The sequence below is a fragment of the Curcuma longa genome, chromosome 4, assembly GCF_044706935.1.
Source record: "Curcuma longa cultivar G26 ecotype Majalengka, Jawa Barat chromosome 4, ITB_CL_G26_1.1, whole genome shotgun sequence".
NCBI classification, from domain to species: Eukaryota; Viridiplantae; Streptophyta; class Magnoliopsida; order Zingiberales; family Zingiberaceae; genus Curcuma; species Curcuma longa.
Genome location: NC_133864.1, coordinates 5,673,823 through 5,695,976, shown reverse-complemented (window position 1 = coordinate 5,695,976; position 22,154 = coordinate 5,673,823). Strand labels below are relative to the sequence as shown.

Here is a 22,154-nt window from a genome sequence, read left to right as displayed (position 1 = left end):
AATTAAAGGAAATAAATTGGAACTGTAGATCAATCAGTATAACTAAGATCTATTCCACTCAGATTTAATGGCAGTAAAAGGAGTTTTCACTATTCTGGTCATATTGATAGAGCTGTGGCCATAATAATGGATAGTGGCGAGTTTTTTCCCTTTAATTTTAGATGATGAAGTTTGACAAAAAAAAAAAACAGGGATATTGATGCATGCTAAGTCATGGAGACAGACGAGTCACTTTTCTGGAGGAACTAATATGGGTGCCCCTTTGGATCAAGCAAAGTTCAAGAGAAGAAGCTCTTTGACTGGGAAAAAAGTGGCAGCAATTGTCAAATTTGGATCTATTCAAAGTGATAATTAGTCATCGTTGTTGAAAGCATCGAGTTTAAGATATTGTCTTTGGGAGAGAAATATTGGGCGTAGAAGCAACGCAATGACAATGACACGGAACCAAATTGAATAAGACAACGATGGCACAGGGCAAAGGTACCTTTACCATTCCAATACTACACTTGATGCCTCCCATTCCAAAGAAAAGGACTTCTATTTTTATAATAAAGTGGATGGAATTAAGCAAAGAATTAAATGGCGAATTAGGCAAAGAACTAAAGGGCATCTTAGTTATTAATAATAGTATTCAAAGAATTCTTGTTTAAAAAAAAAAGCACATGGGCTTCTTTATTCAGTTGTATGCCTATTACGTCTCCTCATTTCATAATATTTTTTTCAAATAAAATGAATTTGAAAAGAAAATTCTGAAATTATGTCTCCTTCACAAAATCCTTTTTTTTTTTACAAAAATGTGAAACTTGGGATAGAATTTTGAAGGGTATTATTTTGGTTTTTTTTTGCCAGTTCGAATTCAGATTTATTAAAAAAATATGGAGGTAAAATATGCTTATTCAAAAATTTTGAAAAAGAGAACGTTCTCAAATTTTGCCAAATAAATAACTTTAAAAACTCAAACGAACCCACCCCTAAATTTGACGCGAACCGCCTTAAGGCATATTATAAATTTAATGGGCCGGGCAAAACGCACATATAAATGGGCCGACCGTGGCCCAAGAAGGATATACATGGCCGAACATGCAATGCAACACGGATATAAATGGGCCTAAAACGCGGCCCGATACGAATATAGATGGGCTGAAAATGCAGCCCCAAACGGGTATACATGAGCCAGACGTACGGTCCAATACGAATAGAGAGGGGCAGAGCATACAACAATGCAGCTATAAATGGACAGGCATATGGCCCGTTACGGATATAAACAGGCCGAATAAACAAGTGATCGATACAACTGGTCTGTTATGTAGCTCATTACGGTGTAACTGAGCCACTCTACGTTTATAACGGGCCGAAACATAACGAGTTCTACTTGCTAACGAGATGGTCCACCACTAGTATAAATGGACAACATAGGCATCCCATTACAAATACAAATAGGCCGAACAACCAGGCGACCGTGATAAATCTTATGATATCTGACTTTAATAAACTCTGTTAATATTAAATTTCTAATAATTTTATTTTCTTATAAATTTGTGTGAATTAATTTTGGCATTAAATTTACACCTCCACTAGCAAATACCCAGGGCACGACACAACGAAAACCAGCGTAGATAATCCGCTGAGCCGGGGCGGTATTTACTGGGCCATTCCCAAGCAGACAACGCCCAAAAAATTCGAAGACCGTGCTGAAACCCAACAGGCTTCAAACTGAGTTAACCCAGTCACAAGCCGAGGCCTAGTCCAAACTCACCTATTGAAACATCTACCAATGGATGGACCTGCATCTCAGAAAAATTAGCACAAAGAGGCTTTATATCAGTAAGCAAAAGTTACAGCTTTTACTTATCCTCTCTTATCTCTTCGAGCACGTTTGTCCTCCTTTCATCTCTTCAACACACTTGCCCTCATGAGCTCTATTTCAACCTGCTTCAAGAGAACCAAAATTATGAAACGCAGCAACTATTAATCAATCACACGAAAGAAACCGAATATAAAGATTTCCCGTCTCTTTGCCGACGAGGAATCAGCCTTTCCGCCTTAAAATCTAATGATACAATTACCCAACCGTGCAACAATTTATTGGGGCTCAAAATATAACACAACAAAAACTCAACTACGATCCTAAGCTTGCAACATGGCATCACTCAGTGGGAGGATTCTGAAGTTCAGGGCTGAATGAATCTTAAATGTGTGGGACGAGTTGAGCATAACCCCAGCCAGGGTCTACGATGAGAGATGAAAAATTCACAAGAGAAAAGTCTTCAGTTGATATTATTGCCACATGGGGCTTCATGAGATTGAGAGCTTTTTTTTTTTTAGTTTTATTGTTTACCGATATTGAAGAAAGGCTATCTCAAGAAATGAGCTCTCCCATAGTACCTATTTATGTATAGTACCTGCATATCAACGGAGGAGCTAATTAGTTCACATTGACGCCTAACACGTGAAATCTACCAAGTTCTGACATTTGATAATCACACATGCAGGATAATTCATCTTCGTGAGGAACATATCAATAAATAGAGATAAAAACCAAGAAAAGAATCATAACATGAATGTCATGACTCATAAGAAGTGAGATTGGGAGTTTGATGTCTTTCAAGTCCCCTGATTCTTTCAGATTTTATGGACTGCTAGTTTTATGCTTGCAGATTTATGCAAAACTTTAGTCATTTTATAATATAAGATAAAATACAACAAATACCACAGATAATATTATTTTTTAAGCTTCCTTGCACTTTACCAATAATAACGATAGTGTGTATGTGTGGATAAAATACAACCAATACACAAATCATTATTATTTCAAACTTCTTTTGTACTTCACCAATAATAACTATATAGTGTGCATATCTGTTCACATATATTATATATGCACGTGTGGATCGTGCATGAGTTAGTGTGCGTCTGAAATTTATTATGTGATAATTATTTATTAAAATCATAAAACCCAATCCAACCCTAAACGTAATATTTCACATCCAAAAAATTCGTTGCCTAAAAAATCCTGAATCTTATTAGTTTGGTTGAGTGTAGCAGTTCAAGTGTGTATTTATGCCTCTCTAAAATGTATTGATATAGATAAATACAATCAATACACAAATCACTTATTTATTATTTTTTGAGCTTCTTTGCAGTTTAGCAATAATAATTAGTGTGCGTATATGTGTGTAAGTGCACATACACATGTGTGGGTAATGTAAACGTGAGCATGTATGTGTGTGGGAAATGTAATATTTATAAGAATCCAAACACACAATCAGAACCTGAAACACTATTTCAGATCCCCAAAATCTGACCTCAAACCCTGGAAACCCATTTTTGTCAATTTGGTTTAGTTTCCCAATTGGAATTGGCACAGCATATATAGGTGAGCAAGAACCATCAATTAAGCATTATAATTCATAAGGCAAAAGAGGGTCCATTGGAGAAATTGGTGTATACCTTTACATGGCTGATATCAGGTGTATCCGGTGTCTGAACAGGATAAAATTTGTAAAATTTCATGTTTTCCATGGCTTCTCTTGTCTTTGGGTCCATGTCTTCGATGGCCTTTTTTCTTGCTTCCTTTGCCTAGAAGCAGAAAAGATATCAAAGACATAAAAACAGAAGACAGCATTTTATCAGAAAACTAGTAATCAGTGTTTTGTAATACCTGCCGCTGTGCTTTTCTCCTTTCTCTGACTTGTTCCTTCACATATTCCTTGCAATATAAAAGGTAAAAATTTTAGTTGGTAACTGACATATAAGAAAGTAATCTAATGGTGCCTTTGGTTCATAGGAATAGTTATTCTATTGCTTGTCAATTCCCATGGAATAAGTGTTTTCAGTGTTTGATTACAATCATGATTCAGAATGACAATTTTTATGGAAATGTGATTATCTACTCATTATGCTTATAGCTGTTTCTTATTCTATTCTACGGAATAGCTATTCCTACTTCATTTCATTCTCCAAGAACTAGCTTTTCTGAGTAGGCAGCATAGATCAAATGGACCGAGAAGGCCAAGTAAGCCAATACTTGACAAATTGGGCAAACCAGAGGAGCCAAGAGAATAAGGCAGGTGAGCCAAATGGATCAGGCAAATCGGAAAGACTGAGCAAAGAGGGCAAGTCAATCTCAACAAACTGCACAAACCAAAGGGTCAAGAAAATGAGACATGAGAGCCAGATGGATCAGGCAAACTGGACAAACTGAAAGTGAGAAGAAGTAGGAAGGGCAGGCCAAGCAAACTAGGTAAATCAACCAGGCACATGAAATAATACTAAGGATATTTTAATAATGTGGAGGCAATTCCGTGTCCATTACTTCTAATATACTTACACACGAAATGTAAAAAATTGGAAATAAAGATATTTATTGCATTCCATGAACCAGGCCAAGGAATACATATTCCCTTTTTATCTTTTGTCAATTTCATGAACAAAGCTTCATTTTATAAAAGGCCTGTCAGCTATTTTCGAAGTCTTATTAAAGAAATACTCAGCATTTGCTAAATTACCTTAAACTCATCTTTCTTATCTTCTGATAGTGTCTCCTCCATAATAAGATTATCAGTGAACTCCTGGAATATTTGATTGTTGCGGTGTAGAAAGTATAGTTAGTACCAGTTAGACATAATACCAGCTAGATAGCATAGGCCAAAAACACAAACAGAACTTATACCTCAATTTCATCCATTTCCCAATCATAATCACAGACAATCTGTTAAAAAAGAAATTATCCATCATCACCAACAAATTGAGACATATATACAGCGAAAACTAATCACGAGGTAATCTATAAAATGTAGAAAATTCTTTTAAGAAACATTTGTTTATATAAATATTAGCAAAAAAAATTCACGTTTTGCAATTCAAAAAATGTTGGCTATCGCCCCATTCAACAAGGAAACTTAGAACTAGTGAGCCCACCAGTTTCCCTGACAGTCAAGTTTTGCAACATGGATCCATAAGACTGTGAGGTTGCTTTAACATTTGATTTAAGGATGCCCTACACAGACTGCCATTATAGCTACCTACCCAGAATGAAATTAATTACACAAAACTAAGACAATGAATCTAGTGACAGATAATAGATACAAGAAAGAAGTTTTTGAGAAGATTTACGTACTGGAGGTTCTAGAGGAAACATTATATTAACAACAGTATCATCCTCATCTTCATCTGCTTTCAATGATTGAAGATCTGAATAAAAATTACAAAAATTTACATGTTGGGAAGAAATATATGAATTTTTCAATTCTTTCGGCTAATCAACACAAGGAATGCAAAGAAATATGTGCAGGGAGCAAAGGATGGCGCAGCTAAATTTTATATTGCAACATTGATGAAGTAGAAGTGAAGCAAATGAAAGATATCAAATATGCAAGCCATGCAATTTCAGCATGTCATAAAAAAGACAAATTTTACTTGTTGAGTAGAATTAAGAGCTGTATGTCCTAGACTCCCTAGTTTATAGAACCTCTTGCTGTCCAACGTACAAAAGTGAATTTGTTAACGGATCACATAGCCAATTGGTTGTGTAAGTATTATTTCCTTAACTGCCCCATATTGTAAATCCATAAATGTATTTCCAGCTTAACTAATGTCTGCAAGATCAATCAAATGACCAGGAATTAATGTGGCAAAATCTTAAGTTAAAAAGAATCAAGATTGTAATGCCTGGAATTCATAACAAGCATTATGCAGTCCTATATTCTCCAATACAATGACAATCCAAAAGGATAGTCCTAATCAACAAACTTGCAGGTAGGATATTAAGCACTTATAAGACAGCAGAAAAAACTAAAGGATTAACTTTGTAGTTTATTTTACCTAAGAACTTCAAAGGTCATCAAGATCTCTCATGGAGTTTGTCTACACAATTCACAAACACTGAATGATGCCACTGATGTAACAGACCAAAAAACCTTGTGGGTCACCACAGGAAGGATGCCAAAAGCAACATTAAAGCATAAGCAAGGCTTCCAAAGCAAAACTATTTAATTGAATAGAAACAAACAAGTTTTGAGAAAAAGACTGCAAAAGGCGCATAAGACTTACAAGGGAGACAATAGTCATATTGCTTGACACGCTCAATCTTCAGATGTTTTAATGCAGATCTGCAAAAAAAAGAGAGAAAAAAAGGTATAAAAATGAACTTCGGATATGGTGACTATTTGCCATGGATAGATTAACTGAAAGACGTTTCCTTTTCGCAAAGGGCATTATTCATTTTGCTTCAATGCATATGAAGTGATAACAAAGTAAAATAATTCAAAATCTAATGCCTGTAAAGTGTGATAGAATTTTGATCATATTCACCACTGATCACAAGGAAAGTACAACTAATAAGATACTTCAAAGATGCGAGCGAGGAGGCAAACATATGGCAAATAGACACAAGGCTTAATAATCATTCATTCACAAGCAAAGTAGCCCTGGTATACTGATGTAATCAGAAAATGCATGCAACATAAAATTAGGAACAATTAACATAATTTTTTAAATAAACCATTTTTGTATAACCAGAAGTTATCCACTTAACATCTTCCATATAGGTATTATACATTGCTTGAAACCAAGGTTTTACATAAAGTAATGACAGTTTGTAGTATATAGACACACCAAAAATGAGAGAATAAAAAAAGGGAGACAATTGGAAAGGGTGACTTGAATATATGGAGTAGTTGCAGGAGGGTTTTGAGTGCAAGAGACAGATGAGGGAAGCTAAGATAAGAAAAAGAATGACAAAACCAAAAGGATTGAAACAGCTAAGACAATACATTCTTAGACAACAGTATCCAAAACAAATAAAAACTAGTGGCACAAACATTTCAATAAGTAGCCTAGCTGGACAAACACCACAATTAACAAAAAAAAAATCACACAAGAAAGTGAATTCATTGTAGTACCTTCTTTGAGTGCAAGCCATAGTAAATATTTGAGACTTCAATCTATCAACTTGACTTAGACTGGAAAAAAATATTAAAGTGCCTTAACTATTTGACTTCAGATGGTAAGCAAGATCAGTTTGGAAACTAACAATGTAAATTTAATAGATTAGCACATACCGATCTTCAAGTGGAATATATGGAACCCATGCCATTTTCATTGTCTTCATGGGTATTACTTCCTCTTTCTCCCTTTGAACAGATTTTACACCAATCTTATCAGATGGTGGAATTGGAGAATCTACCTAGAGAAGGACATAATACAGAAAAAGAAAAAAATAGTTCAAAAAAACTAATTTAAAATTTCCTTATTAAAAAACTACACAAAGCTCTGCCTCTCTTTGCATATGATGATGAGTTCAGCTATCTCAACCACCACGGGCTAGCGCAGATGATTCCTGCAAGAGTGTTGCTACCAATAGCCTAAGGTCGATTCTCAACGGGTGCAGAATGCCCCACTGGTTGCCTCACCCCCTACAAACGCTATTGTTACTAGGCGTAGTCCCCTGTGATTTACCCCTTTCCAGGAAGTGTGGGGTCGTCTTGGAAAGGCCGCCAAGGTGACAATTTCACCTTTTGCTACCAATGAATTCAACTATCTCTTTCCCATTAATGGTCAAAAATCATTATCAAATAACTCTACAAAATAAGTTGTTTGCTACCACAACTGTGCTAAGCAATACAAGGAGAATAAATAATAATTGATGTTGATTAGCTATCACATTATACATGCTTTTTTCTGAAACAGAATGTGTTGAATAAGTAGATATGTAAGAATTTGAACTCTTTTTTCAAAAATAATATAGTTAAATACATTTCATAGTTCATAGTTATTTAAGGCGTAAGTCGCCAAGAGTACATAGGTGCTATGGAGTTTAAGGCACACAGAGCAAGGTGAGGCGCACGCCTTACCAAAATAAGACACTCTGGGTATAAATTTTTACAATTTAAACATATATAAAAATTTTCTACTAAAATATTTCACTAACAAAATTATAATCCATAAAATATTAAACAATAATGTAAATATAAAATTCACTAACAAATAAATATGTTATACGTATAATTCACATTTTAAAAAAATCAAATATCTAAATCATCAAAATCTTCATCATCTTCCTCAATCATAACATTATCATCATCACTACAATTTCCAAATTTGTATAGTTGAATCTTCATCGATCCCTCAAGATTGATTTCTTCCTCCTCCAACATGTCTGTCGCCTCTCACAAGGCACACGCTTAAGGCGACAAGGCACAAGAGGCTTGCCTTGTTGCACCTAGGGCAACTAGGCAAGCACCTTTAATAACTATGTCACAACCCACATGTACAAAACATTTGAAGTATGTGGTCTCCTATCAACATGGCATCAAGTTAAAAATAATGCTATCTGAAGCAACTTACAGCCACCACAATGGGAATAAGCACAACTTTTTCTTCACCATTCACATTTAACATTTGAGCTGCACAAGCATAGAAAACAGAAGCATATCAATTAATCAAATTGATAGACTGAAGCCTCCAGATATTTGTATGTGTGCAACTGCAACTGGATGCAAACAAATAAGAAGTAAATCAAAAGAAAGAAACACACACACACAAAAGTCTAAAGATACCAAACGAAAGATTGATGGTGGGAGAGATCAGTTGAATCTAGATCCTCAATAAATATAAAATGGTGAATCTAAATCATCAACTAGAAACTAAAATATATTCAAACACGTTGGAACAAATGAACCAAGGGGAAAAAAAATCCCAAGTCATTTACCCTCTGTGCTGCCAAACATGTAGACTGTCTTCCCATGCAGCTCCCCTTCCTCCTCAAAGGCACTCTATGCAGCAAAATATCTATTAGACTCGTCACCGACAATACACTTTCTTCATTTAGGCATAGAGAAAAGACATCAACGCACCTCTAAATTTGAAAAACACCAATTTATCTCGCTAAGTTTATCCATGTTGTCCCACTGTCAGAATCAAATCAACAACGTCTCAGAAACTCTCATAAAGCAGAAGTGACATCCCGTACAGGGAAGGTTTTGGAAACCTTTTGTAAATATTAATCCACTAAGTTGAACAATGAAATTATCCTCAGGCTTAGCTAAATAAATTGAAACTGATGCACATAAAACTACGAAAGAACCTCAGTTCCAACTGGAAAAGCTGATTGCCATAGATCCTCCTGTACATAGAAACATTATCGAGGACGAATAAGTACAGGTAGTTTAATAGTAAATCGGCATAACTGCGCATTGACAGAACCAGCAGTCTCCCTCGATCTAACACAAACGGGCGGCAAGCCATACCATGTTTCTCTTTTCGGGGAAGTACTCAGTCTCAACCTTCGGCTTCGGCGCCTTGATCCGTGTCTTCTTCGGCTCCTTCTGGAGATCCTCCTCCTGCGACTTGCTCGTGGTGCCCTCCTCTTCCTCCTCCTTCGCTGCATCATCAGAAGATTTCTTCCTCTTCTTCGATGCCGCCGCCACAGCCTTGCGCTTCGCCATGACCAATACCGAAGATTGAGGATGGAGATCAGGGGCGGTGTGGATTAGGGTTTGAGCGGGATTTGGAAGTGAGACGGAGAGATCTGAGAGCGTCGGCGAACGCGGTCTCAATCCCAAATTTGAAGGCGAGATTATAAAATTGAAAGTCAGAGAGAGCGAGAGAGAGAGAGGGGAGTATAAACGTAGGGTGTGCATGTGGGGGAGGCGATGGAATCAGAGCCGTCCGATTGGGATATCCTGATCTCGATTCTGGAATGTTCTAGTTCCAACTGGCGGCGCGACGGCCCGATTGAACCGAATCTTGGTTTCGATTGGACCTTAGTTAAGGTTTATTTATTTACTTTTTATTGGTGGATCGGATTCTTTGAACTATTAGATTGGGCGTAAATGTAAAATTATAAAAAAATAAAAATAAATTGGACCGGACCGGTTTTTTTTCGATCAATAATCAATATAGATCTCGCTGAATTCGTGCTCCAACGCTAAAAATTTGTGCGTCGAAACAAAACCGGTGAGTGTTTTGTAATTAAGCTCGAACGAATTTTGAAAATAGAACACTTGAATTATATAATAACCATTCGAATTTCTACGAGTATAATTAATTATTTACTCAAATTGTTTTTTCTTAAAAAATAATGTTTCAAAAATCTTGTCAAATGTAATGTATCTTGTACCACTTTGCCTGGTTGGGCGACAAATAAATAATATGTACTAAATTAAAAATATATATAGCAGTATACAATTTATCATATGTTTTACAAATTAAAATTAATTAAACTTCTTAAATATTTATTTAACAAAGAACAGAGTTTTATGAATAATTTAATTTATTATCTTGGATAATCATACATAAACATGTTCATCATTCTCGATGCAATTAGAGGCTTTGTTCATATCTGCTCGAATATAAAGAATCCAACTGTTTAAAATGTTGTTTCGAACAAGAATTCCTTGCTCTAAAAAGAGTGATGATTTTCACATAGATTTTTCATGGCGATTAAGATATGCTATTTTGAGTTTGACCCAAACTGAGTAGGTGGACAAATTAGTGAACCATCTTTTCTTTTCACAGCTAAACTTATAGCTTTACAGTGGGAGCTTGTTAATTATCTCGTAGATAAACCATATTATTAATGATAATATAAAATTATCCAAAGATTAATTGGCTTTATAAGATCTAAATCCATGGATTCACATATACTCGATATCATTCTCCTGCTTCCGTAATCGGCAGACGTAGGTATTAACGTACAGAAGCGAGTATAAACACAAACAATGAGATGACAACAACTGTATCTGAATAAAGTTAAAAATGTGCATGGCATTAAACACAACCAGTAGTTCTCCTAATAATACTACAATAAACGAATGCTCTGAAAGTCCTGAGTCTGAGCCTGATAATCAACTCCCACTAATTAGTTGTCCACTGCAACTGCCATATGTTCAAACGGCAACAATTAACAAGGTCAGAACTGAACCATTTATACAGTATAGGCCTGAAGTAGGCATTTTATGCATGGGTCTTTTACTTACTGTACCATATCAAGCTCATCCACTGTACAAGTCTCAAGGCTGCTAAATACAGATAATAAAATTGTAACAGTTGTGATGGTCATTGTAGATTTTAAACTGAGATGGTAATCCATAGACCATTGGTGGATGTTTTTAACTATTGAAAAACTCATGTTTGAAAAAGTTGAAATACATTTCGATATGAATGCAATGCACCCAAAAAAAATTTTCCAACGACAAACAATAATCAACCATACAAATCATATAGCTCCAACACATGCCAAATATCAACCGACGGACCAAGTACGTTGCCATTTAACTATTAAACAAATAGAAACACCACCACATCAAATTCATATAGTCCAATGGTAATATGGAAATTACCAAACGTGGATACAGTTCATATGTGTATGATTTACAGTTAAATGTGAAATTGGTTTTTTCTTAAAGTAAAAGAAGAAGAAGAAGAAACAAGTGATCCATCACAATAAAATATCTCTACTATATAACTCAAAATCAAGCCAACTATAAATAATTTGATTGTCCTCTGATCTATCACAAAGTTATCGCTACGACATTAACTAAGATAGTTGATCTTAGTCAACAAAATTTTTCATAATTACACTTTCTAAAAAAGTGTTATAGAAAGAGTAAATGATGGTACCATACGAAACAATTTGGCTCCTTTATTTTGACTTTGCAAGTAAAGAATGAACCTGTCAATTCTAAATGTGTTTGAAGAAATATGTTGATGACATAATAACAAAATGGCCATTCTAAATTTTGCATCGATATGTTTTCACTTTATCATGCAACCATAATCACAGTGTATCAACTAAAATTCTAACTATTTTGATGATGTAAGAAACAATGAAATTCGGATGCTGATTGAATCTATAGAAACTATAGATATTTTGACTTCAAACTTTGCTGTAAAAACTAAATAATAATATCATATGAAAACGACACCCCGTATCCCATAAGATGCAGCCATTTCAAAGGCTTTCTTGATTTGTTTCTCAAACTCTCTTAAGTATTTTGGAAGGAAAGATGGAAAAATAAATAAATGTATATATTAAAAACATTAATAAAAATCAAAGATCCATGTGCAACAAAGAACTCAGCTGAATATGATACAAGAAGATCTGAAGGCTCTCAGTTATTTGTGTAATCTATCTCAAATTTGATGAAGCTATATTGCCCTACCAAATCTCGCCAACTAGTGGACCATCAGATCTTGTAGTGGTCCATCTAGAAAGATTTTGCAGTACAGTGATTTTAAATTGTCTGTGCAGGTCATAAACTCCATCGTCAAAGTCTAATGTGGGTGGTCAAAAGCTATCTGACACGTTCTGCTTGTTTGTTATTTATCAGTCCACTACTAAATTACTAGCTAGGTTTGAGTCTTTTTGTTCCTCCTAAAAAGTTTTCTAGCTTTTTGTTCATTTTTTCTCCAGAGCTTTTCAGATAAAATAGGGTTTCGAGATGATGGTCATTCGTAGAGGGCCTTCAAGTTGATGCTTTAATTTCCTCTTCAGTTTGGTTTCCTGACATGAACTTTAATTGGCAGAGGAAACGAACATCGACTGGTTAATACATGTGTTTCAGTGATCTGAAAAGGAAACAGAAACACTGTCATTGCACTTGTTGAATCCACTGCATTGATAACATTGTCATTGAATTTTAAAAAGAAATTTAACTTTTTGCTTTTTTTTTAGATTAGATCACTGCAAATTTCAGTACGAAGATGATTAATAAAATTTTATCAAGAAAATGGATGATGTCTTCTTGATTTAATTTTGTTAATTTAAAGAGGCCAACTACAGTTTGATGTGGATATATAAAAAACACATTGGTCCTAAATTTCGTCAATTTGGGAAGTTTGTCCCCATTCAACAGTTCATTGCTATCATCAAACAGCCTATCAAGGACAATTTATGTGAAGCCTAGCATCAAACAGCCAATCAAGGACAATTTTGTGGAGCCTATCATCGAAAATCTTCCGCTAAGACAACGCCGCATGATTTAAAAATTGAATATACTTTCTATAAAGAACAAATGGACATCAAATTAGGAAAAATAGATGCACATGGGATAAACAATAGATGCACGTAAGCACTCTTCATAGAAATCTTAACGAAGGATAAGCACCTAGGTTCTCTGCAAATATTAATGCCTGAAGATCACTCTTGTGATGCTAAATTGCGACCCTATCCTCCAAATTTTTTATTATCCTAGATAACAGAATTAAAATTTCATACTTCAAAATATAAAATAACTCTTTGACGCATATATATATATATATAATCACAGCGTTCTCGTTAAAACTACCCAACTAATATTACCAAACCTCTTACCCAATAAGGCAGCAGTCACCCAACCGAACCACCGATCACGACAGTTACATGACACACCACCCACAAAATTAATCCCCTCCTGTACTCTGTTTCCTCACACAAACTCCATGAGCCCACAAAATTCACCCTCCCTACTTTTCATATGTCATATGCTATTTAAAGCTAGTCATGTGGGCTTGTGGGGTTAGACATACAGAGAGAGTTGGTAGTGACAGAATTGTTTCTTATATTAAGTTATATAATATTTGTTTTTTGACATCCATCTTTTGATTATTTCCATTACACCCATAAGTTGTGGGTGTCAAGGTCGAGATGACATTATTTTCAATGGGTAAAAGCTCATTTGAGAATTTTAAAGGAAAGAGAAATGAAAGTTGTGAGTGCCTGAAATGGGATTTTGGCCTAAATTTAAGGCGGATTAGATAAGACAAGAGTGAACGACCATATTTGTTAGGGAACCAGATCACATGATCTTCTTAATGGGCCAATGGCCCACGAGCCGTCGGCCGGGTTGCCATCACAATAGCACGGAGATTGCGAGATTTGCGCACATTTGGTAAATGATGTCAAATCCCGCCCGTGTCATTCTATGGTAAGTGCCTTTAATAATCATTGTTAGATGAAGATTAACAGATCTCCGATTCCTGAGACAAAGGGGACAAGGACACATGGCATCTTTGGGGACGAGAGTTAGGCGATATCCAAAACGAGTCCCAGAGTAGTTAAACGCGGATTAAGAGAAGAAGAAAGAGACTAGGATATATAGGTTAGTGTGGTGTGACACGTGGCGAAAAGGGAGTGCGTGGTGCTGTGTTTCATTGGCTGCGAAGCTGGGTGGGGAGGTAGGGCCGGGTGAGGGAAAGGGAAGGGACATCGAGGTCTATACTTTCCTGCTTCCCCTGCACATCTCCACTTCCCTTTGCTTGCTCTTACCGTTCCATCCTCTATAAAGTCCTCCCTTCATTCCACCCTTTTGGCCTCTCTTCATCTCTCCACCCACCCCACCACTTTCCCTTCTTTCATCTCTCAGTGCCGCTCACTCATTGTACTACTTGAGTAGATTAAGAATGTCGAGCGGAAGGAACAGGATCTCGGAAGAGGAGATCGACGAGCTCATCTCCAAGCTTCGATCCCTCCTCCCAGAGACCCGTCGGCGAGGCGCCAGCCGGGTAAGCACAATTTATAGACTTAAGAAAAAGGCTACATTGATGACTTGATCACTAACCTTGTGTTGTGCCCTCGAGCAGGTGTCCGCGGCGAAGTTGCTGAAGGAGACGTGCAACTATATCAGGAGCCTGAACAGGGAGGTGGACGACCTCAGTGACCGGCTCTCTGCGCTCATGGCGACCGTGGACACCAACAGCGCCGAGGCCGAGATCATCCGGAGCCTGCTCCGTTCCTGATTGATGATAACTCAGTTAATATATAGATATGGAAGTTCACATCTACATGACTACGTAGATGTATATAGATAGTGTACGTACGTAAAGTCTGTTCTGAGAGTGTGAGTTAGGAAGTAGCAAGCATCAGTATTTCCATTTTCTTGTTCTTTTTCTTTCACTTTTTGTGAAGGTCGTCTGGCTCAAGTTGTGATCTCTGCAGACAACCGACCGACATCTGCATTAAAGAATAGTAATGCCTGTGATTAGTCAAGGTTCTACATGAATCTACGGTATTGCCCATCTAATCTGGAATCTAACGAAGAACGTGTTTTCTGTGACTGCGTTGATAATAGCGTTGTTAAATGCCACAGCCCACAATACTTCTCAATTGGTGCTAAGCATTCTGACTCGTCTCGTCCTTTGACCAGTAAGTTAAGCGAATCTGGAATGCCAACTCCTGTTAAATTTAAACGTTATCATATGTGACACGTATTTATGATTATGGCGAAGCAGAAAACATTAATGGGCAGTCGAGTGAGCAAGAAGGGACCTGTGCATGTGTCTGGGTTGCCAGTTTCTTCCAATCAGCAGCAGCTTCGAGAAAGAGGCTGCTTCCTTGCCCAAGATAAAAGGACGATTAATGAGAGAGACGATCGACGATACGGATTTGTTCCTGAGGACGAAACGTCAACGTCGCATGCGTAAGGATGCGGAAGTGGGCCCCATGGAGCGGCCCGGCTGCACAGCCTATAGGACGCTTTTGTTTCGGTAGGTACAGAATCGGTTGAACTGACGGTTTAACTTGTAACTTGGTAGAGCAAGTGCACAGCACAAAACGCACAGTGAACGAATAGAAAAGTAAAAGAATTGGAACTCGCACATCAGATGACCTTAAAATTAGAGGGCATGATACCGAATCCGCGGTATAAATTACGATTAATGTGATGTCAAAAACCTATGCTTGAACTGTACAGAACATGATTGATAAAAGGAAAAAAAAACAGAACTATTTCCAAAACTTGTCCAATTTCCTTACGCCGGATGACAGTGACCTGCAAATTCAAAGAGCATGCTGATTTAGAGCATAGAAATATTGAAAACTCTTTAAAATATGAAATCAGAGTATGAAATGTATGCTCTTTTAGAGAGACTGGTTAATTCTTTGTTGTAAGTTTCCAAGATTGGAAAAAGATTTTAAAAAATCGGGTTGCAAGAAAATAGCCAAACTGTTGTTCCTAAGGAATTTTTCATGAACAATTCACAGAGGAGAAAATAAGAGTCGATGACGAAATTAAAGTAGAATAGCAGCGTTCAACTACGATTTTCAAGAATTTGAAACAATTCCAGCGTTCGTCAATGATAATGCAATAGTTCGTAAAAGCATGGCACACAAACCATTTACCAAGGGGAAAATATGAGCAGATGACTGATTTGAGGAAAGAGAGTGACGACAAATCAAAATCGGATAAGAACAACGAAAAATAACTGAAGAAATCGAACCTAATCAAGCCGATCCGAGGGCCGTCCTGCTATTGCGAAGCGGGGAGGCCGGAAGCGATTCGGCTCGAGAACAGAGACCCGCATCGGCGGAGACGGAGGCGTGATGGAGGGCGAGGTGGAACCGCATAACCCTCTCACTCAACCCCTCCCCAGCGACGGCGCCTATCCGCAGGTCCTCCTCGCGGATCCGCCTCACCTGGCTGTGGACCAACGGCGTCGAAGGGCTCCTCGGTTCCTCCTCCTCCACCTCGAAACTGCCTACCCTGGCCATGGAGATCGCTGCCGCCATCGACCCGCGCTCCTGCTCTCTTCCTAGGGTTTGGAGCGAGGGCCATAAACGGCCGGGGAGTTAAAAAGGGCAGCGCGCGATCGCTGCTCCGTCTACGGCACGCCACCGTGGACACGTGGACGGCATCGTTCAACCGCTAGCTATGAGAGCCACGTGTCCTGAAACGCGGATAGGTCTCCTTGGCAAGGACTACGTGCGCGGTCAACGATCGCTATCGTGGACGGCAGAGGTGGCGACCGTTGAGCCACGATCCGTGATCTCGGTGTCCACGCAAGAAGGAACCGCGTCCACGCGTGTCCCGTCACGTGCCATGGGCGGTAGCGATTATCGGCAAATTTTCTTTTTTTTGAAGTTTTTAAAAATTTCCCAAACTGAAATCATAAATTTCCTATATAACTAATTCTTTTAGCACACGTTAGTGAAATATACGAGGACTAGGAATTATAAGCTAAAGAGCTATTATTATCGTTATTGCTGCAGCAAGGCAAGCTTAATGGCTTCCACTCGTCGGTGCTCAACATCGCAGGCAAGCTGAAGCTGAGCCCGCTGTAATTTGCCTCCGACGGCCGCAGATGACGACGACCATCCACAGTGTTGTCGTGCTGCACAAGCTCCATGCTGTTGCCCAGGTTCAGCAGCATGGAGGTCACGTCCATGGCAGTGCATTTGGCTGCTGGAGTCGTGGTAGTTTGCATGTAGTCGAGCAGTGGAGAGACGAGAGAGAAGCCTGTGCTGTGAGGAGAGAGGCTGTTGGTCATGGCGTTGTCGGTGATGCTGCAATTTAAGTGTGCTGTTGGAGGAGGTGGTGGTAATTGGGCCAGGATGTGCTCTGAGCTGAAGGAGGGGACAGAGTGGCGATGAGTGCTGGGATGTAGTTGCGCCGTCGACGTCGACTGTGAGAGGGCTCTTTGCGTTGCCACAGAGTTGGTCTTCTTAAATATCCTACATATGGCCCATAAATCCTGTAATCCATTTATTGATTAGGGTACAATAGAGGAGGAGAAGGATTAAAAGAAGAAGAAGACATTTGTGATCATTTATACTTACATTTGAAGGGGCATGGTTCTTATGAGTAGGAACAATGGAGGAAGCAGTTGGGAGTCTGAACTCGTGCATCATCCAGTCAGTCTTGACGCCTTTGGCCGCGCGGCCCTTGTAGAAGACAAGGGACTTCTTGAGGCCGATGCAGTTGTTTTGATCACAGGAGTAGATGGGTCTGTCAGTGCCGGTGGCTTTCCAAAATCCAGCACCAGTGACTCTGTTTGGCCTTGTGCTGTTCCTGTACTTTCTATCTCTCGGGCAGTAGAAGTACCATTCCTTCTCTCCAGTTGTTGCAAGCTCTGAACGATCAATTTTACTAGTTAGTTATGAAACTAAGACATGTTTCTTGAGTATATATGTATATACAAATTATAAACTCAGAGTGATTATTAATTGAATACAATGTGGAGAGCTTACTCGGAAGATCCCAGGGATCATACTTGTAGATGTCAAGCTGCCTGATGAGCTCAATGGAGAGAGGCTTCTGCTGCACCTTCCTCTTCAAATAGAAGCTCACGAGCTCCTCGTCGGTCGGGTGAAACCTAAACCCCAGCAGTATCACCTCGTCCGACGACCCCTTCATCTCCTCCACTTCATCAACAGCACCACAACTTTTCCCCTCCATCATCACAACTCTAACCCTACCAACTGATATATGTATAGCAAGACTCTAATGAAGCTCACGAGAAGTAAAATATGGTGACCTACACACACTACTTGGATTAGGGTTCCCTCTCAGGGCTTCAAACTCCGAATGCTCGCCTGATCTTTCGGCTTAAACACCCTCCTCGTAAGTCGTAAACAAAACACAGTTACATTAAACAACACACTTCGTACTGCATTCCTAGCATTAATTATATATGAAAGTGGAGGTGAGTGAGTGCATGATTAAATATATTGCATGGTTTGAGAGAAGCTTCACACTTTATCCAACAGAATAGAAGCTTCATATATTCTCATATTCGATCCCCAGAATCTCCAAATCCTTCTAACTTAAACCTTTTTGATGATTTTTTGTTTATGCCTGTATATTCCTTTAGGTAAATTAAACAAAGACATAGATAGAAAGCTTAAAACAATAATTGCTTCATAAAAGTGCCTTATTTTGTTTTAATTTAATTTAATTTATCAATTCCCCATGACCAAGATTTACTATAACCATGTTCCCCCAAAACGCAACCAATTTGGAAGCATGGAATTAATTGATGGGAGGACAGTTTTAAGTCGAGGATTAATCTTTTAATTATTTGAACCCTAAATTGGCATTTCCCAACACGAGCCATCTCGGTTTGGCCACTCTTTTGTCTCTTCTTCCTTGACCTCGGTTTGGACCCCTGAAATTAAACCGGACAGGCGTGCGGTTCAAGCTTCTTCTCGTTATGATTCCGATGCCAGCGTTAAAGTCTCCGTTTAATCTGGTTAATTAATCAGATAATTATCAGCTAATGACTTAATTAATCACTCAAGCATATGTGTGATTCTTCCATCAGAAAAATACTGGATATTACATAATATATAACATTATGGAAAATACATTTTATATGCGACGAAATTAATTTCTAGTAAATTTTCGTCGTCCAAAATGATTAGTTATCAGATATTATCGTAGGAATTATTGCTGGCCATTTCCTGGCTCTGAAGCCTGCGAAGTTTGAAGGAGGAGAGCTTGTACATGAGGTGGCTGCCGCCGTCGGTTTGGGCCGAAGTGGGCTTCTCATTCAGCCTTATGAAGTTGTAGGAAAAGGAGCCCATTAAGGTTCCCAGAACAGGCCCAATAAAATAGACCCAAATCGAGTCGTACTTCTTGCTCGCCACGGCCGGTCCGAGCGTCCTCGCTGGGTTCATCGAACCGCCTGAGATCGGCCTGCACAACTCGACTCCATCTTAAGTACTAACATGGTCTCTAGTTAACTAAAACTCTTTTAAACATATTTTCTGTAAAAATCAAAAGTGTCAAGGAGTTATTTGACAAATGCTTTTCTTTTTTTTCCTTTTCAATCCTCTACTTTTGTTTTTTTCCCTAAAAGGATCTTAAATTTTGTGAAATTAATCTAAGTATTAATTTTAATTACCCAGCTAAAATGGAAGTTATGCATACTGAAGAACCAACAGCTAAACCTGCCAACTCTCCTATCTGCAAATAAGAAAACAAGAACCATTTATTAAGAACAAAACCAACAAAATATATATATGCGTGTGTGAAAAATATATATATAACTCACAGCTTTGGTATCGGTTGCTACGGCCGAAGTCACAAACATCATACAAAACGTGACAACAATTTCGACGATCAAGGCTTTCGATGCCGCACCGGCCGGTGTCGTCGTCCCCAAATTCGTGATCGGGTGCAACACCTCTAGGAGGACGAAGGATGCAATCAAGGCGCCAAAGATTTGAGCGGCCATATAAAAGGGGACCTACGCAAATAGAACACATACATAGTCATTTGAACATGTCCATGGATTGAAATAATTGTGGGCCCGAGTAATGTTCCACTTGATCGATCATTGTCGAAAGCGAGTTGATGAGACTTGCATGGGTCCATTTGATTTGATTCCCATTGCGAAGACAAATTAATTATACCTAATCCATCATGTAACTTTGACTACATTTGACTCGACTAGATCAAATTTGACCACAAATTCAACCAAGTAGATGCTCCTTGAGGTTGACCCTAAACTCGAAGACTATAGTTTATAGGAATGTTCTCTATTTTTTAAAAAATTTGAAAACTTATTTTCCATAATTTCATATCACAAAAATGTATTTTTTTTTATTATTTGAACCGTAAATTATAGATATATATACGCACAATAAAAATGTCTTATATGCTATAAGTTGTGCAAAATAGACAATGACAATTCACCAATTATTTGAGAGGCACATGGAGCCATATGATTCATTAATACTCCTCGTGGACCATCCTTTTATATGAGGCATTCAATAATCATTTGTTTGATTATCTTCATTGTTTTGTCCTTGGGCACCAAAACATCCAAAAGAAAGAAAGAAGAAGAAGAAGAAGAAGAAGAAATTAAAAGAAAGAAGAAGAAGAAGAAGAGACTGTAAGTAAGTAGGTTGATAAGAATGTAAGCATACTTGTATCCATGGGAAATGCCTGGAGACGGCGAAGGCCAAGGTGACGGCGGGGTTCATGTGAGCGCCGGAGATGTGGCCGACGGCGTAGATCATGACCGTCACAATCAGTCCGCCGGCGACCGAGGCACCGAGCTGGGAGACCAGGCTTGGGTTGCTCTTGCTCAGGGCAGCAGCCCCACAGGTGACAAACACAAGTAAGAAAGTGGCAATCATCTCAGAAACCACCTGAAGTTAATCATATCGCCCAATTTTACTCGATCAAATTCTAAAAAAAAAAAAATGAAAAATTGAGGAGATGATTGTAGAGGGGGACCTTTCTGGCGAGGAAGGGAGGGAGGAGATGGCCGGGGAGGGGAGAGGTGGAGGTTTGCGAGGCGGCCACCGAAATGTCATGGATCTCATTAGGGTTGTGAGAAGCCATGGCCACTCGAAGCTTTGGGGGAAGATCTCTTCTTTGAGGCTCCACAAGGTGTAGGGGGGAAGGTGTGGTCTTCTTCTGTCTTTGATGGCTGCTGTTTATTGGGGGAGAGGATGCCACAACAAACAAAAAGCCACACTAGTGTTACTGATCTTTAATCGAGTATTAAGTGTTGGGTTTACATGTAGTTAATCTAATTTATATTTAATCATGGACTTAATTGATGGATATGAATTTTATGTGTAAGAAGATACTATTGTCACTCTAATAAATATATCTTAGAGTGACCAGTCTGACTCAATCTCACAGTCAGCGATATCGAATCCGCTATCCATTTGAAAGAAAATTTTTATAAATTATCGTAATTGAGTCTTGAACTCTAAATATTTGATTTGTGGTTGGCGGAACTAACCATCACACCGTGACCACGGGGTAGAACTTGTCCCCCACTTGAAATATGGCCACCTTGTGTTGGAAGTGAAAGGTAGGCATCACCCTGTATTTATTTTGTGATTTTATCATGTCTATCACTTTCAGATCTTCCAACATTGTCTGAATTTAATTAAAGACCCTTTATGCTTCCCTTTCCTAAACTATAGGAGTTACTGTGACTATGGTCTTCACTCTTCTCCCACAAACCCACTTCTAATAGATTTTTATGTCGTTTAATACATGTAAAGTGTAGGGTTTATTTTTTATTATTTTTAAAGAATAATTAATTATTTAAAAAAAAAAATTGTGAAAGGAAATCTTATTACTATGTGACGACTTGAATCATGGAAACAATCTCTTGTAATATAGAAATAAAATTAGATATAATTTTTTTTTGAGATTTTGTATTGATAATTTCGTGCATCAAACTATTTTTTTATTTTCTTTTAAATTTTGTAGGTCCATATTTTTCGTCTTTTACTTACAATTTTTGTCGGTGATAGGTGCAAGGCATGATCTCCTTACCCTAAACTATACAGTTTAACATATCGTGGGACCCAGTTCACTAGATCTTGTTTGTCAATTAGGTATATATGCTCGAATATATACACTGATATATATGCTCCAAAGACCTTCGCATAGTAGCACAACTCGTAAAAAGTAGATATAACTAAAAAT

General features: G+C 38.1%; 4 protein-coding genes and 1 long non-coding RNA gene across 6 annotated transcripts; 1 reads left to right on the top strand and 4 right to left on the bottom strand.

Moving 5' to 3' along the window:
• Positions 1 to 2,051: 2,051 nt before the first annotated feature.
• LOC141826005 (protein HEAT INTOLERANT 4-like) lies at positions 2,052 to 9,577 on the bottom strand. 2 transcript variants are annotated; one of them, XM_074713263.1, is made up of 15 exons: positions 9,249 to 9,577; positions 9,086 to 9,124; positions 8,856 to 8,909; positions 8,711 to 8,774; positions 8,347 to 8,405; positions 7,062 to 7,186; positions 6,903 to 6,962; positions 6,052 to 6,110; positions 5,120 to 5,193; positions 4,673 to 4,711; positions 4,509 to 4,571; positions 3,662 to 3,709; positions 3,451 to 3,579; positions 2,339 to 2,402; positions 2,052 to 2,229 (listed from the first exon to the last, which is right to left on the bottom strand). In XM_074713263.1, exons 1-14 carry the CDS (start codon positions 9,444 to 9,446, stop codon positions 2,355 to 2,357), a joined length of 1,059 nt encoding a protein of 352 aa, XP_074569364.1. In that variant the 5' UTR covers positions 9,447 to 9,577; the 3' UTR covers positions 2,052 to 2,229; positions 2,339 to 2,354. The 2 variants fall into 2 exon arrangements, with proteins under 2 accessions (XP_074569364.1, XP_074569363.1); XM_074713262.1 differs by lacking the exon at positions 2,052 to 2,229 and having other exon boundaries at positions 2,330 to 2,402.
• Positions 9,578 to 12,009: 2,432 nt separating this feature from the next.
• LOC141826007 (uncharacterized) lies at positions 12,010 to 16,513 on the bottom strand. Its single transcript, XR_012601598.1, has 5 exons — positions 16,198 to 16,513; positions 15,248 to 15,749; positions 14,800 to 15,154; positions 14,541 to 14,714; positions 12,010 to 12,570 (listed from the first exon to the last, which is right to left on the bottom strand). It is a non-coding gene; the product is annotated as an uncharacterized LOC141826007 (long non-coding RNA).
• On the top strand, positions 14,049 to 14,801 carry LOC141826006 (transcription factor ILI5-like). The gene is made up of 2 exons (XM_074713264.1): positions 14,049 to 14,484; positions 14,563 to 14,801. Exons 1-2 carry the CDS (start codon positions 14,383 to 14,385, stop codon positions 14,716 to 14,718), a joined length of 258 nt encoding a protein of 85 aa, XP_074569365.1. The 5' UTR covers positions 14,049 to 14,382; the 3' UTR covers positions 14,719 to 14,801.
• A 407-nt stretch (positions 16,514 to 16,920) lies between the features above and the next one.
• On the bottom strand, positions 16,921 to 18,155 carry LOC141826973 (putative NAC domain-containing protein 94). The gene is made up of 3 exons (XM_074714276.1): positions 17,945 to 18,155; positions 17,534 to 17,826; positions 16,921 to 17,448 (listed from the first exon to the last, which is right to left on the bottom strand). Exons 1-3 carry the CDS (start codon positions 18,153 to 18,155, stop codon positions 16,921 to 16,923), a joined length of 1,032 nt encoding a protein of 343 aa, XP_074570377.1.
• An 888-nt stretch (positions 18,156 to 19,043) lies between these two features.
• LOC141827880 (aquaporin NIP2-1-like) lies at positions 19,044 to 21,090 on the bottom strand. Its single transcript, XM_074715212.1, has 5 exons — positions 20,940 to 21,090; positions 20,627 to 20,851; positions 19,750 to 19,944; positions 19,600 to 19,661; positions 19,044 to 19,391 (listed from the first exon to the last, which is right to left on the bottom strand). The coding sequence occupies exons 1-5, from the start codon at positions 21,045 to 21,047 to the stop codon at positions 19,121 to 19,123; spliced, it is 861 nt and encodes a 286-aa protein (XP_074571313.1). The 5' UTR covers positions 21,048 to 21,090; the 3' UTR covers positions 19,044 to 19,120.
• Positions 21,091 to 22,154: the final 1,064 nt, after the last annotated feature.

Bases quoted from the DNA above. Each gene is read 5' to 3' on its own strand.
- LOC141826973 (XM_074714276.1), bottom strand. From the start codon at position 18,155: ATGATGGAGGGGAAAAGTTGTGGTGCTGTTGATGAAGTGGAGGAGATG. The intron at 17,827-17,944 runs GTAAGCTCTCCA...TTGATCGTTCAG, and splicing joins TGATCCCTGGGATCTTCCGA to AGCTTGCAACAACTGGAGAG. The intron at 17,449-17,533 runs GTAAGTATAAAT...AATGGATTACAG, and splicing joins AGAACCATGCCCCTTCAAAT to GATTTATGGGCCATATGTAG.
- LOC141826005 (XM_074713263.1), bottom strand. From the start codon at position 9,446: ATGGCGAAGCGCAAGGCTGTGGCGGCGGCATCGAAGAAGAGGAAGAAA. The intron at 6,111-6,902 runs GTACTACAATGA...TTTTTTTTGCAG, and splicing joins ATGGCTTGCACTCAAAGAAG to ATCTGCATTAAAACATCTGA. The intron at 3,580-3,661 runs GTATTACAAAAC...TTCTGCTTCTAG, and splicing joins GGAGAAAAGCACAGCGGCAG to GCAAAGGAAGCAAGAAAAAA.
- LOC141827880 (XM_074715212.1), bottom strand. From the start codon at position 21,047: ATGGCTTCTCACAACCCTAATGAGATCCATGACATTTCGGTGGCCGCC. The intron at 20,852-20,939 runs GTCCCCCTCTAC...GATTAACTTCAG, and splicing joins CTCCCTTCCTCGCCAGAAAG to GTGGTTTCTGAGATGATTGC. The intron at 19,945-20,626 runs GTATGCTTACAT...CTATTTGCGTAG, and splicing joins GGCATTTCCCATGGATACAA to GTCCCCTTTTATATGGCCGC.
- LOC141826006 (XM_074713264.1), top strand. From the start codon at position 14,383: ATGTCGAGCGGAAGGAACAGGATCTCGGAAGAGGAGATCGACGAGCTC. The intron at 14,485-14,562 runs GTAAGCACAATT...GCCCTCGAGCAG, and splicing joins GTCGGCGAGGCGCCAGCCGG to GTGTCCGCGGCGAAGTTGCT.